Source organism: Neolamprologus multifasciatus, chromosome 9 (genome assembly GCF_963576455.1).
Source record: "Neolamprologus multifasciatus chromosome 9, fNeoMul1.2, whole genome shotgun sequence".
NCBI lineage: Eukaryota > Metazoa > Chordata > Actinopteri > Cichliformes > Cichlidae > Neolamprologus > Neolamprologus multifasciatus.
The window spans coordinates 16,987,360-17,006,126 of NC_140447.1; the positions used below are offsets into that span (position 1 = coordinate 16,987,360).

The following is an 18,767-nucleotide window of genomic DNA, read 5'->3' on the forward strand; positions in this document are numbered from 1 at the left end:
GTTTCTTCAATAGTTAACCACAGAATGCACATAAAGGAAAAACTATGGTCATAGCAAATAAGCAAATAAGTCATAGCAAATAAGTCATAGCAACATGCCAACGACTCAGAAAATCAGGCAACTCAAAAAAATGTCCATTGTGTTAGTAAATATTTTACCTCTATTCTAGATTCAACATTAACATCAGTCTAGAAGGCTGTTACATCCCATCCATCCATCCAACCATCCATCTTCTTATTCAATTCAGGGTCGCAGGGGCACTGGAGCTGACCCCAGCTTCCACTTCCACTGGGCAAGAGGTGGGGTACACCCCAGACAGGCTGCCAGTCTACTGAAGCACTAAGACAGGTGAGAAAATTCACGTTCGCATTCACACCTACGGCCAATTTAGAACCACTGGTTAATCTAACATGGATGTCTCTGGATTGTGGGAGGAAGTTGGAGAACCCAGGGGTAACACACAAACTCCCACTACACAGTATATATTTGCATCAGTATTTACCTACATCAAGCAAAAAAAGCCACTTTTATGAATAAACCATAAAATGAGATGTGCAAGTCTTATCAGATATGCAAAGTATGTTATATATTGCATGTAGATAAGCTCTGTTTTACTTTTACAGTTACTATAAAACCAAACTGATGCTAGAAAGTTGTGCAAAATGAATGATGAAAGCTAAATAGCTGATTGATATTTGCATGTGGGGTTTGACACTACAAATTACTGTTTTCAGATGACTTATGTAAGTCATCCGACCCACTGTTAACATTAACATACAAACCAATTCCTTCTTTAAGTCCACTTTTAACCTCTCCCCTTGCTGAATTTTTCTACAGAGACAGAAACGTTTCCTCCAGATTAGACCGTCAACCTCAGCAACCCATAGCGTCCCTACGTGACTCCAACCCTTCCCCATTAAGCCAGCCAGGCCACACAGGCAATCGTTTTAATGAGCCCACCTATGGCCTATTTGGACTTAATCAGATTTATGTTAGTGATGCTAATTGATTCCTTGCCATCACGAGCGTGTGATTGTTGTGACAAGCAGGCGACTGGGACGTGGCAGCTGATACTACGGAACAGGGCTTTTAATTTCTGCCCTTAGACTTTGCTGTGCCGTCACAGAGGATTAAGGCAGCGGCACATCAGGTTGGTGGTGTGTGTGCTCGTCAGACAGACACACACGAGGCTGGATTTATACCTCGCCACGCCAGACTTAATCCTTGCAAAAACACAGACTTTGGCTTTCAATTAGAAAAGAGTAATTTGTGGAATTTTTTTGTGTTCAGTAAGACAAATTACACCACTATGATTAAATCAGTGTGACTCTTACACAAGGGAAATGGTAAACATTTTTAAATTAATATTTATTAAACTTTTAAACTGTTAAGCATAAACAACATTCCTCTGGCACAACTTTCCACTGGCAAAGTGTGTTTGCTTCGCCAGACACATTCCTCTAACTCGGAGGAGATCCATCGGCTGTATAAACCTGTAAATGAGAGGGTTACTCATCTCAAGAAGAGAAATGAAGCAGTGCTAAAGCAAGCCAAAATGCAAACAATAACAAAAAAAATCAAACAAATTTTTGATGTAAAATATATCAGCATGCAAATTTGAATGTGTATGCTTCAGTCTTTGTAGAATCCTGAGATAAATCTAAAGCGGTATAGAGAATTGAAATGAAACTGGAAAAATTTTATGTTTTTTTCTTCTTTTTGATTGGATTGAATTGTCCTCAGTCAGAAGTGGCTTCATCCCACATAGCAAAACTGGTATGGCCCAGATCTGGCCCACACAATGTGCTTACACAGGGTCCACATACCGCAAAGAATGACAGCGATTTGGTGGCCCAGACCCGGTTTGCCAGAGGTGGCCCATACATGGGCCAGCACAGGGCCAGTTGCAGACACACTGCTGGCCCAGAACAGTTTAAGTTCTGGCCCCAGATGTCAGCCTAATGTGTACCTTAATCAAGCCATGTAATAACAACATGTGCCGGAACATAACAGTGCAAAAGGAACATGTGAAACAGTAAATGGACGGATTCGTACATGCCGCTTTTTCTACTCTCCTGGATTACTCAAAGTGCTCTATACAACACTCAGACACTTTCTCTAAACTGAGCGCTTCCAAACTACATTCATACACATTCACACTCCTGACATACAGACTGGAGGAGTCAGGGATGGAACCACTAACCTTCCGATCAGTAGGTGACCTGCTCTACTTCCTGAGCTACAGCCACCCAGTGGGAAACATGAGTAAACCCTCACTAGGTTTTGGATAAAGTGTACACTGCATCTGAAACATTGACTACCATAGCAGTATAGTATTGCAACATGGCATTTGGGTCTTCTAACTAAAATAGGAAACTAGGAACATTTATAGTGCCATCATTGCCAGACCTGGCCCACATCTGGTTGACATACACTCTGCCATGACACCAGTCAGTCAGAAGTACCAGCTTGATGCTGGATCTGGGCCAGACCTGTTTTCTATGAGCCTGTGCCACATAAACCAAACCACAATCGGGCCAGATATGGCATGCCATCACATAAGCAGTGCCATCTATGCCAGACCTGGCCCATATCTGGATGATATACCACTTACCATGCCAGAAGTCAGCCAGCAGTGCTGACTTGACATCACATCCGGGCCAGACCTGTCTGCTATGTGGGATATACACTCCATTGGAAATGTTTTTCTAGCTTTCTGTTGTCCATTTTTGGTAAACCATGTTAATTTCTTTTTATATCTGATAGGAGTGACACACTGACAGTGTGGTCTTTGCTGCTGTAGAGCATCTACTTCAAAGTTCAATGTGTACCACATACCTTGGTGTAGTGAGTCAGTATTTGAGTTACTGGTCCTTTCTTATCTGCACAAAGCAGTCTGGCCATTCTCTTCTGACCTCTGACATCACAAGGCATTTTGAGAAAATCCCAGTAGATCAGCAGTTTCTGAAACACTCAGACTGGTCCACCTGGCACCAACAACGATGCCACGTCCAAAATCATCTATATCACCTTTCTTCCCCATTCTGATGCACTGTTTGATCTTGAGCAGGTCATCTTGACACACTCAGGTTCTTGAATGCATACCTTGATTGCTGCCATGTGATTGGCTGATTAAATATTTGTTCTAACGAGAAGTTCAACAGGTGCAGCGGCTGGTGAGAGTATGTGCACATGGATCTGTGCTTAACAACTAAAAATAAGTATTAGTCCGCAAAAAGCAAAGAAATGCAAGTGAAATTCTGGTCCCCAGGTCCTGAAAAATTAAATTCGGATTTATATTAATTCAATTCACAATGTACTAATCAAAACACGTCTCACACGTTTGTACTAATTTTTGACCATCTGCATCTACAGAAAAAGTCACATGAAACAGGACAGTACTGCACACAAAAAAAGAGCTTCCCAACAAATCAGCTGTTCAGGTTCTTAAATGCAAGCTTTAGTTATTTCACCAAGGAAACACTGGATGACCTTGAATTTGATCAGAGGAATACACACACAGACAAACAAATCTATACATGCATACATAAGATATTGCCTCTACAGTATGCTCTTATGCATATACAGCCAAAAGGTAAACCTTCAAGTGCATCACTTTGTAAATTACATTGCCTCCGCTGAAATTATGTTTAAAGGGCACGGTTTCATCGGCTGTGACATGTGAAGACGAGAAGAGATGCGTACTGAAACAATAACAGATATGAGTCATGCATCCAAATGTGGACGAATCAATACCTTACTTGATCTAATGCTTCACATTATAATCCGCATTAGCCTTTGCCCTTTCATACTGCAGCTATATGTTTAAATGAGACCTCTGCCAACTAGTCAAGGTTTTAGTGTGTGCATGATTACAAACGGATCTGTACTCCTCCATGTGTCTTAATGTGGCGACCTGGCAGTTTTGTTGGTATTTTTTAGAGATAAGCTTCTCCTTACTTCTGCCTCTAATAGAGTTAAAATGTAAAGAATTTTAATACAGAGCTTTATGATGTCCATCTGTTGCGTGGAATTAATTTTAATGCAGCTTTTAGGAGGTTAGTGTCACTCAAAAAGGGCAGAACTGTTATAATAATAATAATAATGATAATGGATTGGATTTATATAGCGCTTTTCAAGGCACCCAAAGCGCTTGATGGTATAGTTGGGGAACGCAAGAAGACAGAAAATGTGAGAATAGCGAGACTGGGTACGGGACAAAGGCGGCTGCTCCTTTGCCTCGTATCACCAGTCATCCATCAACATTAGTATTGTTATTTGCTTTTAGACACCTTATTCATTACCTTGTAATAGGAGGCGAAGCTAAAAATGCTTCAGAGTCTTAGGTGGCCTTTAGATACTGTCATGCTACTTAAGGGGGATTTATTGCAAAACAAGTATACTTTTAAAATCTTTATTTGGGCCAGTGCCAGGGAACAGTGGCCAGCGCCAGTAAGTGTGGGTGCGAGGCAGATTAAAGATTTACAGCAGGTTTGGCTTATCCTAACAGAATATGTGGCAAGTTCAATGAAAGGCAAAGGGGAAAAAATAGCTACAAGGTGACATTTCAAAACATAAGCGAGAAATATGCATCTTTTCTCCTCAAATATTGTTTCTGCTGAGTCAGCACAAAAAGACTTCATTTACTCTTTGGGGAACTTTAGGAAAATGACCTCTTTTATTTGCACGCGGCACCTACTCAAGTCATTATTATTACTTTATAAATCCGGGGACTTGAATAGCTCACATGCAATTTTCTGCTCATGTTCAAAGTGTTATGCACAATCAAAACACGTCTCACACGTTTGCTTGTTTGGGGTAATTTTCACCATTTATGAACACCCCAACACAGTTTCAGGAAAAAAACAACAACTTAAACTCCAAAAAAACACAAGTGTAACTTACTAGGTTTTAAGACTTTGTGAGATAAATCTAATAATATCAACCCACCACCTGCTTTTGCCTTCTGGCTCCTCCGTGATTATCAACCTGCCTGCATGCGCACGGCTCCAGAAAAGATGAGAGGAGGAGAGGCTGTGCCACTGCTGACAGACCTCACAACGCTATTGTGTGTATGTGAGTGTCTTCAGAAAAGATTCAGGGGCTATTTTAGCTCATAATTCATACTTATATGTAAGTAGTAGAAAAAAATAACCCAAAAGAGCCACCCCTGTTGAAGCCATTGTTGCATGTATATAACCTTGCTTATATTCACGATGTTCATGTTTTAAAAGAGATACAATATAATATATGACACAATATAATCAGATCTAAATGTTAATCTTCACTTTCAATTCAGAGAGAGGGAATTTCAGCAAAATGTTAGAGAATTTGCACTCTAACAATACTGGGTGCTAAAGCTTCCTGCTATGCTTGCTCTCTATGCAGAAGCAGTAATGTTTCTAATAACTCTGAAAGATGGTGTGTACACATTTTGTAGTTTTACAGCACAGGCGGGATCCCACCATCACCCTAATCCATCTGAAATCTTATTTTTTTGTTTTCCTTCCCGCACTTTAAAGGAAACAACTGATTTGGGAGCAAGGGTGAATGATTGCAGGACAATAAAGTATGATGCAGGGCAGAGAAAAAGAGGCAAACAAGTATATTTTACACAAAGATATGGATAATCAAAGGAGGCTGTAACGAGAGTCAACTTAACGGTGAGCCACTGAAGGTGAATTGCATGAAGGAAGGAGCTGAGATGCTGTAAAAGTAGCACCGAGTTCGGAAAAATAAACAAAAGGATCTAGACATAAAATACACAACATTGGTCGCAGCTGAGGGAGAGAACCGGCAAACATCAAAAAGGCACACAAGTCTAGAAGCAGCACTGTATTTCATTGGCCACTGACGTTGCATTGTTTAAATAAAATGAGACTGGTGGACCTTTCAGCACACCGGTCAATACCTGAGAGTCACCCTATCGATTGGCAAGGTGCTGGAAAATGTCAACACCCAAAAGACCAAAAGTCTTTCCAGATCATGCAGATGGAGAACAGATCCTTCCTGAGCTGGCAGCAGCACATAAAAACACCAAGAAAAATTGTGCTGTTATGTCTCTGACAGCACTTCAGATAAGGCACAGATTTATTGGGCTTTTAGACTTTAAGATGAATGCAGACCTCTTTTAAATGTTTGCCTGCTGACAGTGGAGAGCAGGCATCTGCACCTACACACAGGGATACTGTTAAATGTGACATAGGTCACCTGGTCTGTGTGTAGTGTGTGTGTGTGTCATCGTCCCTGTGTGCACTCTGACCAGCCGGGGTCACTCTCTTCATTGGCACTAAGCTGATTACAATCACACTAGGGAGCCAAAGAGCTGTATCAAGGCCTCTTGTCACTTTGCCTCACTAGATACAAACTGTCCATTCCTGCTGAGGGCACATTAGTGATTTGTGTGAATGACTTATTGCTTCCATGAATGGCCTGGGAATTACATAGGAACTGCCGGATTTAAAACAACCTTGCCATCCCTCTTTGTAACTTATAGAGTCATGCTGCGCTTACTGTATCTTGTTGTGACAGAAAATGGAAATAAAGTATTTAGATTAACTTTCTCAGTAAGATGCAATTTAAGCATTCAAGCATGTAAAGCAAAGGAAAGTTACTGTGGTCAGCAATAAGGCGCTCTGGTGGTGAGGCAAAAGATGTGGGAGGCTTGCGTCGAGCACGCAATATAATCATTTCTTCTGTCACTTCCTGGAGTGCGGGGAGACAGCAAACAGCTGGCAGCACTTCCCACAGAGACGCCAACGGCATGATGACACAAGAAAAAAAAAAGTGATAAAAAGAGGGAAAGACGGATATGAAAATGAAGGCGGTCCAACAGAGGAGCTAAAACAGGAAAAAGACCGAAAAAAAGCTTAAGACTGGAGAAAGGAGGAGGTGGTGGAGATGAGAGGGAAACCCGTTTGCCCGGTCACAATCGCTTCTGCTTCATCAAGCCAGTATCCATGAGGCAACGAAGGCTACCAGGTTGCTTCAGCCTCGCTTTGTCTGTTTCCTTTTTTTCTATCAAGTCTTCAGAGGCTCCTTCATAGAGCAGAGATCTCCAATACATCTCCCCTGTCTTGCAAAATCAAGCCCCTCTTTTGTTACTGATGCTCTGGAGACCCTGTGATTGCCCTAGACAGGACTTTCACAAAAGCCAATTTCACTGCTTTACTAAGTTTTGAGCAGAGGATAACTCATTTTTAAATCTCGGCATAATTGAAAGGCAGTGTTTTCCCTGAATATGTGAAAATGTGAACTCATTTAAATGCTGCACTGCAAAATAGGAAATAATATTAGTGTCAGCGAGAATTGTTAAAGCATCTGTTATAAATGATACAAGCAGAAAATTAAGGAAGACACCTAATTGGAAAAAAGAAAATGATCCCAGTGGGGGGGGAAAGTATTTTGAAAGCAAGTTTTAATCAGTGTGACGTGAACCGTGCTGAAAATGTAGAGCAGAAGCGTTTCCCTTAAATTTGCATCAGGGGTTGGCTGTGGGGGCTGAGGTACCAGCTGCTCTGCCTCACACACAGCCTGTATAGAGATGAATTGCTCCCTGGGTGTCGATAAGTCACCATGGCACACCACGGTCACCATGGAAACAATGCAAACACAGCATTTCTGAGGAAACAAGTAAAAAGTTGATTACACACTTCTTTCTGACTGAAAGGACTCTTCCTCCTTAGGAAATCCCCTCTTATTGTCAGGATTTTCAAAGCATATTCAATGTTTTTGTTTTTTTAAAAGCAGCGATTCTGCTTTTATGGCACCTCAGATGTCCAAAAAAATACTAAGACAATGCACAACTGCAGTTCCTGAAGCAGCCACCTGAGGCTGTTCTCAAAAGCCAAGCCAATCCCAACATATCTATCTATAACAAATTTTCCCTTCATAACCGCTGAACTGAGCTAATTATTTAAATGGTGTGTAGGCTTAAAGTTATGCATAGGGGTATTGTTGCTTTGAGTGACTGTATCCATTACGCTGCGTAGATCAGGACAATTAAATGAAATCAAATGTAGTCAAAAGTGACACTCAGAACCTCTAACTAATGTCACCCACGTTGGTTTTTCTGGGTTTTTTGTTTTTAAATTGTGTAAATACTTCCTCTGTTATGTAGCCTCACTTTTAAAACATTGTGAAATGTCTCATCAGGTCACTGAGCAACTCTAGCAGATTCTACCTAATAAAAATGCAGTACTTGGAAACATTTTTGCAAAACAGAAAAACTAAAAAACTAAAATAGTTTCAGGGACCAAAGTAATTCCACAAATCTGTTCCTACGCACAACTGCCCAAAAATATCCCAGCTGTAGAAGTTGAGTATTTACAGTACAGACCTACCGAACTAGGAGTGAACTAGCTCTAACTTTGAGCCATGTGTACTGTTTGCAGTGTTTTCGTGCGTTTCTGTGTGTTTGATTTTATGAAGCGTTATAGGCTGTTGTGAAGTTATTATAATAATAATGTATTCAAAAAGTCCGCTCTTTGGTTACGCAGAGTAAAATAGTTTCTACTTTTATGTTACGTAGCACCATACAATCTATGGATGAACCTTGCTAGCCATTCTTGCTAAAGTTAGCTGACAACTCTGGATCCCACCCTCTCATCTAAATGCTGTCCAAAGTAACATGCCTGGGGTCACTTAATAATATCTAAGAGTCACAGCTGGATTTCAAACAAACAGTGGGTGATATCTTAATTCATACCATACATCTGTTTTCTAGGTAGAACCAGCAGCATACTGTCCTGCACCTCTGGTATTACACAAAAAGTGAAGACACTGAGCCAATGACCAGGATGCACTTCTCTGATGACTGGTAGTCAGTCACACACATGAAAGACTGAGAGCCAAATATAAACACCACAATGAATACGAATGCACTCCCATGTCAATGCTCCCAAGATGGAACAGCAAGAAGGATCACAATTCAGCTTTCACGCTGCAGGGAAGTAATGACAGAAATGTGGAAAGAATGGAAAAACAGCAGAGAGAGGAAAGGGCGTGGGAGGTATATAGGAGGAAATGGATGATTGTAGGGTGAAGGTGATAAAAAGAAATGTAAAGGGAGGCTATGAAGAGGGTGGGGAGACTATTAAATGGTATGGAGACAACAGCATCTCACTCGCTGTGTTGTGAAGCCCATAGAAAGCTGGCTCAGCAGCATTTGAAGGTTTTCAGATAAAGAGGTGTGTTATTGTGTGTGTGTGTGTGTGTGTGTGTGTATTGCACATAGACGTGTCTGCTTGTGTGTTTACTGAGGGCAAAATGCGTGTCTTATTCAATGTATGTGCAGAGATTTGGAAGACTGGCTGTGAGCTCAGCATACACAATGTGTGTGTGTGTGTGCAGGGGGGACTACTGGAGCACGTAAAAGAGACCCGATGCTCATAGCATTTAGAATGATGACTCTCTTCTCGCACCTGTCGTCTCTCCATCTCTCCCTATTCCTGATCTCTTCTGGGACAAGAAAAAAGAACAACAGACAGGGTGAGCAAACTTCCCTGACAGACAGCAGTGGAGGAAACAGGGAGGAGATGAGGAAGGCAGAAGGAGGAAGGAACACATTAACCTCTTACTCTGGGCGTCACTCGAGCTGCCAGCACTGGGCAGCGCTAGCCCTCGTTGGTGGTCCATATGCAGCCACTCCCAGCATTTCAGTGGGGTTTATGTAGGAATTTGATGGCAGTCAGATCTGAGGTATGCCCTGTGCAACGTGGAATATATGTAAGAAATTGTTTATTGCAGAGCTTTACAAAGCTTTGCAGCAGAAGGCAGCTGTTTTTGGCATACAAACTCTCACCCACTGTTGCGCACCACCTGTCGTGTACAAAAAGGCAAGAAGGAAATGCTAATGATGTGAAACATTTGGCAGCCAGAGAGCCAAATAGTTTCCACAGCAGCTGGTAGAGACCCAAAAATGAAGCAAAAGGGTAGTAAAAACAATTTAGATTTATTATGACACACAGAAAAATTTAATTAGAGCCCAATCAATACAGTGGTTTTTAGGACTGATACAAATACTTTTTTATTTTTCGGTATTCCAGTAATTTTCCAATATTCCATTTTTTTTCTTTCAGGACACACATAACAGTTATGTGGCAGGGTGTGGTCTGGCCTGTTGCAGTGGAGGGGTGTTACAGTGAGCTCTCAGGGCAGTGCCGAGGTGCGGCAGAGAGGGCAGGTGTGACCGCTCTAGGTGATCATCTTCTTCTTCTCTGTATGTTTAAATAGTGACGGCAGGGACGGAGAGGAGGAGGAGGAAGTAGCTGCTCCTGTGCGACTGGTGCCAGAACATCAAAATACAGTTGCTTAAGCGAAATAAAAACAAACCTTTAGTGCATGAAATCCAGTGTTGCGTATCGGGTCCTTACAACAAGTTATTTATTTACTTGCTTACACGACGCCCCGACTTTGCCTCAGATCCACTGTTTGATGTGTTCCAAACATGGTTTTCCAATGGGAAAGTTGCAGAGTGCCCTCTGGTGGAAAAACTATGCAACATCAACACTCGTGATATGGTTGAAGGGTGTTTCTTCCATCTCTTCATTACTTTTTAAATATTAATATATCGGTTATTATAAATGCTGATACTGATAGACTGGCAAGTAGCTACCGACTAATAATATTGGCCTGTTGATAAATCAATTAGGTCATTGTCTAAATAAATTTTTCTTTATTGTTCAAAGGACAGCTATTGCTCCAATTTTTTTTAAACTTTGATTTAAAGTAAATATTTCTCTATTATTTAGATTTATTTTTTTTGGGGGGGAGGGGGGGATGGAATAAGATTAGGGAAAATTAATTGAAACACTCCCTCTTAATATATTTTACAATTCACTATACAGGGTTAATTTACAAGTTAATTTATTAAATATAAAAATAATGGCAGAACAGTATAGCCGTACCAAGCTTGCTCAGTTGTAGGTGAGGTATTAAACTGAGGGTATAATAGCCACAGTTACTTAATAGACTTCAGCTATCAGCCCTCTCACACCATCTGGCCACTCATTAGCTTTGGTTTGTATTGACCTTGTTGTTTATGCTTTAGAACCTATGCTTAAAAAAAGAGGATTTGCTTGTTGATCTTCTCCTTTTCTGTATTAGTTAAATTGTGTGGCTAACATAGTGAGGATTAGACGTGCCTCACGAGTTTCACTTAATGATGTCTTCATTCATCAATCACTACACGCATTGTCAACTGCAATTAGCCGTAAGACAGGCCCCTGGTCTCTTTTTGGGATGCCACTGAGCTGCATTCAAACTGTAATTCCTCGGCACGCAAAATCCCACCGGTGATCATAACTAAAGAAAGCAGCACTGGGTTGTCACAGAAGTGTGTGTCACAATAAACGCATACACTGATGGAGGGGAATTTTTGAAATAAAATATACAGCAACAATTTAGTATGAGGACAGATGAACTTTATGTGCCGTCCCCCTATTTGTCTTCCCCAACCTCTTTTTGCATCACTATAAACGTTGCCTCACAGATACAAGGCTTTGTTTGGATCAATAAAGAACTGCAGTGTCCTAACCTCCCCCTCATTTTAAATATGACCCTGGGATACCTCTGCTGTAAAATCCACATGTGATCCAGTCTGCCTCTTAGCAGTGCAGGATAATCTGACACAAAGCTCAATTTTTGCGGGTATTTCAAATTAAAAATTGCTTTTTGCGTGATGAAATGTCAGTGTAATGTTATCTGTGTGTATTTTTATGCCACACTTACCACTATTTTTTGTTCATGTAGCGCCCGATTACAGCAATCAGAGAAAATCAAAACACCTAAGGCATGAGTGTAAACCCTTATAAATAAATGGAGTATTACATTCGAGCTGCAAAGCAGGATTTCACAAGTTTTAATGCAATTTTTATTCCTACAGAGCCACGTTGAAATGACCCTGTCAACAGATGTCATAGTACTCATCAACGTGGAATGCTTTTGTTAGGAAAGTTGATATTTGCTGCTTGGTAACATAACTATAATTCAGACAGCACTAACAAAACAAAGGACAGTGGAAGTACTCTACTGCTTACAGCGCTAGTGCCATTTGTTGTCCATGTGTGGAAATTCATGTTTAGAGTGATTAAACAGCAGAACAAACTGGTGAGTATTCAATGTGCATACAACAAATCAGCCACTTCTCAAAGAAAACAATAGAAGACACCATCAAAAAAACGCTTTAAATGAAGGAACCATAAGCACTTCTTTTTATAGATGAAACTGATCCAGGGTTATATTTTGAGGGAATGAAAATCCATTCCTTGTTATTGTCAGGGCTCTTGCAGTTCTTGTTATCCCCAAAACAATATTTGATTCACTGCACAAGTGATCGCAGCCAAAGATCATCTCAAAAATTATATTTGGTTGCAGGTGACATAGAGAGAGAAGAAAGGCCGCGGTGGATGGGGTAAAGTTTTTCCTGGAACATCCTGATGACCCAATTGCTTCTGCTCTCTCATTGGCGAGACTATAAGAACTCATGCCACCTTATAATCTAGCAGGTTCTTTCTTATCTGATTATGAATGCTGGGTAAAGAGGATTTAGGTGCTGGTGTCTAAATGCTAGGCTGTACTGATTACAGGCCTGATGGAAGGCTTATGCAACGAGGAGGCTACACGAGGAGAGAAGGTGTGCTCTGTCCAAATGACAAACTCGCTTCGGCTATGCATCCTGATAACGTCTTCAAATGTAACAAGATAACTCCCATAGATTTGAGTTACCATTACTTCCTGTACATGGATGCATTGCTTGAAAAAACAAACAAACTTGGAGGCACAAATAGTATTTGCAAAGTCAAGGTCGGTATTAATCGGAGAGGCTTTTCACAACATAGGTAAAAAGTAGCTACAACGCACGTATTTCCCCAACAAGCTGAGTTTTTGTCAATAATATGCCAGCACTTATTATATTTAAACTTCTGAGAAACAGACCACGAGTCAGGCAGAGATGAAAGAATGATTATGAAAGACAGATTAGCAGGTCCACCTGCTGCTTGAATCTGACACAGAGAACATTTGACGTAATGCTGACGAAATGCGACGCTCATTTTTCCTTTCCCCATCTCGACTCATCTTTGACTCAGACAATATCAGAAACTCCATCGATGTACACACAAGGCCAATGCTCACTCAGTGCTATAAAAGCCTGGAAGGAAACAGATGGATGGACGGGAAGGGGCTGTCTGTGCTGATGTGAAACAACGGGCGGCATCAAACGCCGTGGAGTCGTGCCACAACAGTATGCTAATTGAATTTGCTCCTATCACATCCAAAGCTACGCATTAATATTGTCACTTCTGCCGTCTCACATGTCCCGTTCTATATGCGATTCTATAAATGAGCCAACAAAGCCAAACGGGCAGTGTGTACTGTGGATTTACCGCACCACATTGAGGACGGATGATTATTGACCAACACTGACATTCAACACAGTGACATTTAGGATGCGTGGTTACAGTAAGGTATTTGTTACAGCTTCCTTATCGGTGTCATCATCATCACCATCAACAGTGGACCGACTTTGGCTGCTTCCAAGCGTGGGAGGACCAAACAGCACAAGGCTGCGCCCATGCAGTCCCACTGCTTACCATTTCCACTAGCTAGACTAGCTTATTAGATTAAAGGGGAGAGTAATGTTGCACATCCACATAGGAGCAAGCATAGGGCTGGACATGGCCTGTGTGTGTGTGTGTGTGTGTGGGTGGCTGGCTGGGTAGGAAGGGTGGGGGAACAGAAAGAAACACTGGTCTCTTTAAAATGCTCTGAATCCTCTGCTATCATTTTCCGGGGCTGCCCATATAGACTTTCTCTTTTAGAGTCACTGGTGTATTAAAGCTCTAATATTGTGCATTACATTATTAATGTTCCGAAAGGTTTATCTGCAAGCACTGCATGAAACAAATCAAGATTAAGAAAAGATGCTGCTCTTGCATACTGCGCTATTAAAACTGAGCACTGTATGCACCCACGTCACGACTAATAGCAATAATTTTTAATACTAACTAAACTGCTAAGATCTGTAGCAACTGTTCGTTAACATCGTGATACTTATTACACGATTTGGTTTGGGGTTTTTTTTGCATACCATTGTGTTTATTTAAAGGCAGAAACAAATGCATTGGGGCCATCTAATAACATTTTCCATCTCACTGACAAAAAACACTTCAAGTGGAAAAACACAGGCAGGTTACAAACTGCATGCACAAGTTACATTTGCCATCTTGGCATCGTGACTGTTAAAGTGCATTTACACAGAGAAACATCAAGGCAAAATAAATTCATATTTCCCAAAGCATCCAGCCATTTTAATACGACTTCCTTGTGCAAGCTAGTGTTAAGAATATTTGCTGTAGAACTATACCCATGACTCATTATAAACAAAAAGGTCGGGGGCAGCACTAAGTCCTTCTGGCTCAATATCAAGGATGACACGTTCTACCGGGATTACAAGAAATTATAGCCTCAAGGAGGGAAAAGATGCAAACACCATCTTAGGTTTTATTTTCAGAGCACAAATGCCACTAAATTATTATATACAGTATCTAATTGACAATAGAGATAATATAAAAAATGTATATACGTGTGTGTTTGTGTTTGTATTTACAAAGAGAGTGCAGTGACAACAGTTTATGTAAGAGGTGGAAACTCTATTCTTGCATCTATACTGATTCACTAAACAATATAATGTTTACAAAAAGGTTCTTTTTAGTTTTTTTTGCGCTTGATATTAAATGTACCGACTGCACCTCTGTTTAGAAAACAGCGCAACTTTTTGTAACTCCCCATAAAGCTAACCACAACTACGAGCGCTCACACACCGTTTATGAAATCTGTTCCCTTACATGTGTGATTTAATTCAACTCGCAGGAGCTCGCACTACAGTGCACGAGCCTGGAAGATCTTTTCTTCTACATGAACTCTCGCACGCCAAACACCCGACAGTGCCCTCCCCTGCCCACCCACCCATGCAAGAGGGCACTAAACCAAAAGTCACAGCAACATTAAGAAGCCACCACACTGCCGAGTGTTCTCTTTCTTTGGACCATTCATAATTCACTGAGAACGATTTGCAAAGATCCAGCTCAGCATCCTGAGGCGTAACTTACATGACTTCATCTCTTATATCACTCTCTCTCTCTCAGGGCTTTCCTTTGCCACTATCTTGTCCACAGCAGCTCTCCCTTCACTTGTGGCTCTCTCTAAGCACCTTTTTTTCTGTTTTGGTGCAGTGTGTGCTAGGCTTCTGCCTTTTCCCTTCCTCTGCCAGTGCTCCCAAAGCATGAGTGAAATCCTGAAAGAATGAAATCCTAAATTGATGGACCCTTCTGAAAAGGTCGGCCCTCTATGCGTTACCTTTATTTAAGGGCAGAGCGGGCCCAGCGGTAGCATTAAGTGTCAGACTGGGTTCCTCGTAAATCTCATAAAGCCTGCTTTATAGAAAAACAAAGAGAGTGAAGGGAAGGTGTATATTCTATGCCGTAAGACTCTGTGATTGCATTTGACAAAGGGCTCATATTGCTTTGAATAAAAGCACATTGCTGTGTACCAGGCTTGTAATGGCATTTCCCTGGTAAAGGGCTTTCAAGGCACATACAATATGTGCCCCATAAAAGGCTTCCCTGACCTCAGGGAGCTGCCATCTGACAGTCCAGCAGCCCTGGCAGGTTATTTCCAAATGTACTTTCAACTGCAGATACCTTAGTGAAATCACAAAGCGAGGCATTAGAGTCACATTCAAGCTCGTCTTGCAAAGCAGTCTCCAGAACGTCAGTGCCATTTGAATTAGGGGGGAATTTCCCTTTCAGGTTTCACAGGCTTTCCCCATGCAATAGTGTACAGGTCAGCAATACGTAGACGTGTCTGGAGACTATGGGACTATACTTGGACTTATCAGTTTAAAATCCACACACATATCAAGTTACTACACTGCTATCACCAAGGTTTGCCTTAAATTAAATATTGTCAGCTCTTTAATTAATTTAGGTGATATAAAGCTTCCCCCGTTGAGGATGAAATCAATCATTGAGTGAGGCGGGGTCCTCGTCAGTCACATATCACTAGTTGATGTGTGGGTAACAAGCTATATGGATATAATACAGGAAGGCAGGAAAAAAATAAAACATCTATAGGAGCCTGTAAATGAGCTGAACTTTATGCATTGAGAGTTTTGCCATTTCAAAGCTGAATATTGCACCATAATTTTAGCACCGGGGGTCTAAAATTGAATCGAGCACGAATTCCAAACTGTCCCAGTCGAAGTGAAACAGCTTTTGCTTTAATGGAAAAGGGCTCAAAACAATGCATCATCCAACGTGCACTGTACAGTACATCAGACGGGGATGATGTTTCTTGGGTCACGCACGCAGGTCCCTGTGTTTATGATCCTCTGACGTGGAATATAATTCCGATGAGCGCTGCCCCGCCTGCACTGCTTGATGATGGGATCAGGATACTAAATTACCAGTGATTGGATTTCATCAAGGCTGACCATCCTAATTGAGGACTGAGTGAGGGTGAATGAGAAGGTGGAGGAGGAGGAGATGTCATCGTTTTTACAAGGAGCAGCCATGACAAAATGGCAAGACAGTCACTTGATGTCTGTAGTATTTATCATGTTGATTCAGGGCATGAATGAACACGGGGCTGTATGTGACTGATGCAGCATTTTTCTAAACATGTGGAAAGGTGGGTAGCAGCTGCACCGATGACTACCTCAGCCCTCAGTCACACCAAATAAAGATGCCTTTATTTATATACAAGTATTTATAAAAAAAGGGCTATAGAAACTGTATTTATCAATACATATGCAAGCACCTTATGACATTTTCCTGACTCACAGTCTGAGTGAGAAAGAAGTACATCTAATCAGTAAGACTTACGCATAATAGAGCCACATGAGAATATATGCTTGTACCGCTCTGTCCAAGAAATGTACCGTTTTACAAGTCATGAACAGATGTGGTCTATTTTATCCAGGCAAAGAAAGCCAGACCAGAAGCTGACACTCCTACCGATTATTTCATCAAAGCAAATTAAGTCAAACTCTTTCTAGCCCAGTGATTCCCACTCATACTAGAACTGTGCGTTTTTACTTAAGGATGATTTTTCATCCCTATATTCTGCTTTTCCTCCATCCGTACAAATTGTTATCTACAGACAGCAGCTTTCACTACATTTCAAACCGATGAACTCATCAGTATTTTTGTTTTTACAGGATAGATCTGGCCTTTGATAATCATGTCTGCAATGTGTTGTGGTCCAGGGAGCATGTTCAGCTTTGAATGTGAACGTGAAATGTGAGACGGTGTGATCGCACTTCCAGTTTGGGTTTCCTACCTTGGCAGCCACTGAGGAGTTGGGTTTCTCCAGGAGATCCCACAGTTTCTTCCTCTTGTCCGGGCAGCAGGTGTTATCAAACTCTCCCTCTCCCTCCCTCTCCCTCATTGTCTCTGCCTCCCTCCGCAGTTCCTCATTCATTGCTCTTTTTTCATGGTGGTAACGGGCCTGGCAGCAAGACTCCAGGTAGATCTCATCAATACCCCAGTAGTCTAACTCCTGGCCAAACGACAGGGCGCACATCTCCTCCATCATGTGCAACTTGCCTGTGCGGTAAAAGTTCAAAATGGAGGTGAAGGCCCCCGGGTGCCGATCGAAGAAGTATTCGTTTTCGTTCAGGCTGTAGTCGTCACAGATTTCCATCAGGGACTCGTGGCTGTTGCACTCTCGAAGCTTGCCAAGCCGGGTCCTGGGTAGCCGATCCAGGGTCCGCCACAGGACTTCATGGTTCAGACCCCCGACGTTAAGGCGGACTCTGCGGGAGCGGGCTTTGGTGCGGATTATGTCGATGGGCTCAGGGGGAAGCGAGGGAGCAGTTCGGATGTTGATGGGCTTAACTCCGATTGGTCCGAGTTTCTCAGCCATGGTGATGGAAAAGGAGACTTCTGGGAAGATGTTAAACTGACCTCCTCACCCCCCCCGAAATATGGGAAAATAATTTAAAGCTCTTATGTCAGTTATGTTGGCTCGTCTTTAGGCAAGTCCCTCCATGGCTGAGAAAACAAAAGAGAGAGGGTGTGAGATGAGTGAGTGACTGATGGCACATTAGTTAAAATCAATTGCAGCATCAAAAGAGACACATTTCACCTCCAAAATTAGAAAACAAATGCGATCTCTTCAGTGGGATACAGTCCACCTGTTACTTCATATTGTCAAAAAATAGCATCATGCCGCTGCAGCGTTATTGATCCACATTTCTATGAAGGTGTTAGCAGAATCAATGATTTTGTCAATATGGCTGCTTTGCTTTGCATTCCACTCCAGCAGCGTTGTAGTGAGGAAATAAACTCCTGCTACTTCTGTGCAGCCCGTTGCCCAAATGGGTCATTGTGCCATTACTGTTTAGATGCACCAATCTGGAGGAGGCATGTGAGGCAACAATTTTTAACCTTCTCATTATCATATATCATTTAGAGTCATATTTTTTCAGTAAAAACTTTAACTCCCTAAAACTATTTTGACTGGGATGTATATATATATATATATATTATACATATATATATGTGTTGCGTGTGTGTGTATAAAATTCAATATTTTTATAATTAAAAGTTGTAAATATATCCCTTTTACTAATTAGCCGCACAAGGGTTTAAAAAATTAAATTAAAAACATAAAAAATAATGAGAAATAAGTCTATGTAGCAGGGAATGATGGGAGTACTTCCTGGATGACAACAGTTTTTAGTTACATCCCAACTGCCGTATTAT

At 41.5% G+C, this 18,767-nt stretch overlaps 1 protein-coding gene across 1 annotated transcript in view; it reads right to left on the reverse strand.

The window, feature by feature from the left end:
- Positions 1-18,439, reverse strand: part of kcnb2b (potassium voltage-gated channel subfamily B member 2b) — an 88,487-nt gene extending 70,048 nt beyond the window's left edge. Inside the window, exon 1 of the mRNA XM_085172078.1 lies at positions 17,341-18,439. Coding sequence (XP_085028204.1) covers positions 17,341-17,925 — 585 coding nt within the window. The 5' untranslated portion in view covers positions 17,926-18,439. The remainder of the gene's footprint in view (positions 1-17,340) is intronic.
- Between the last annotated feature and the right edge of the window lie 328 nt (positions 18,440-18,767).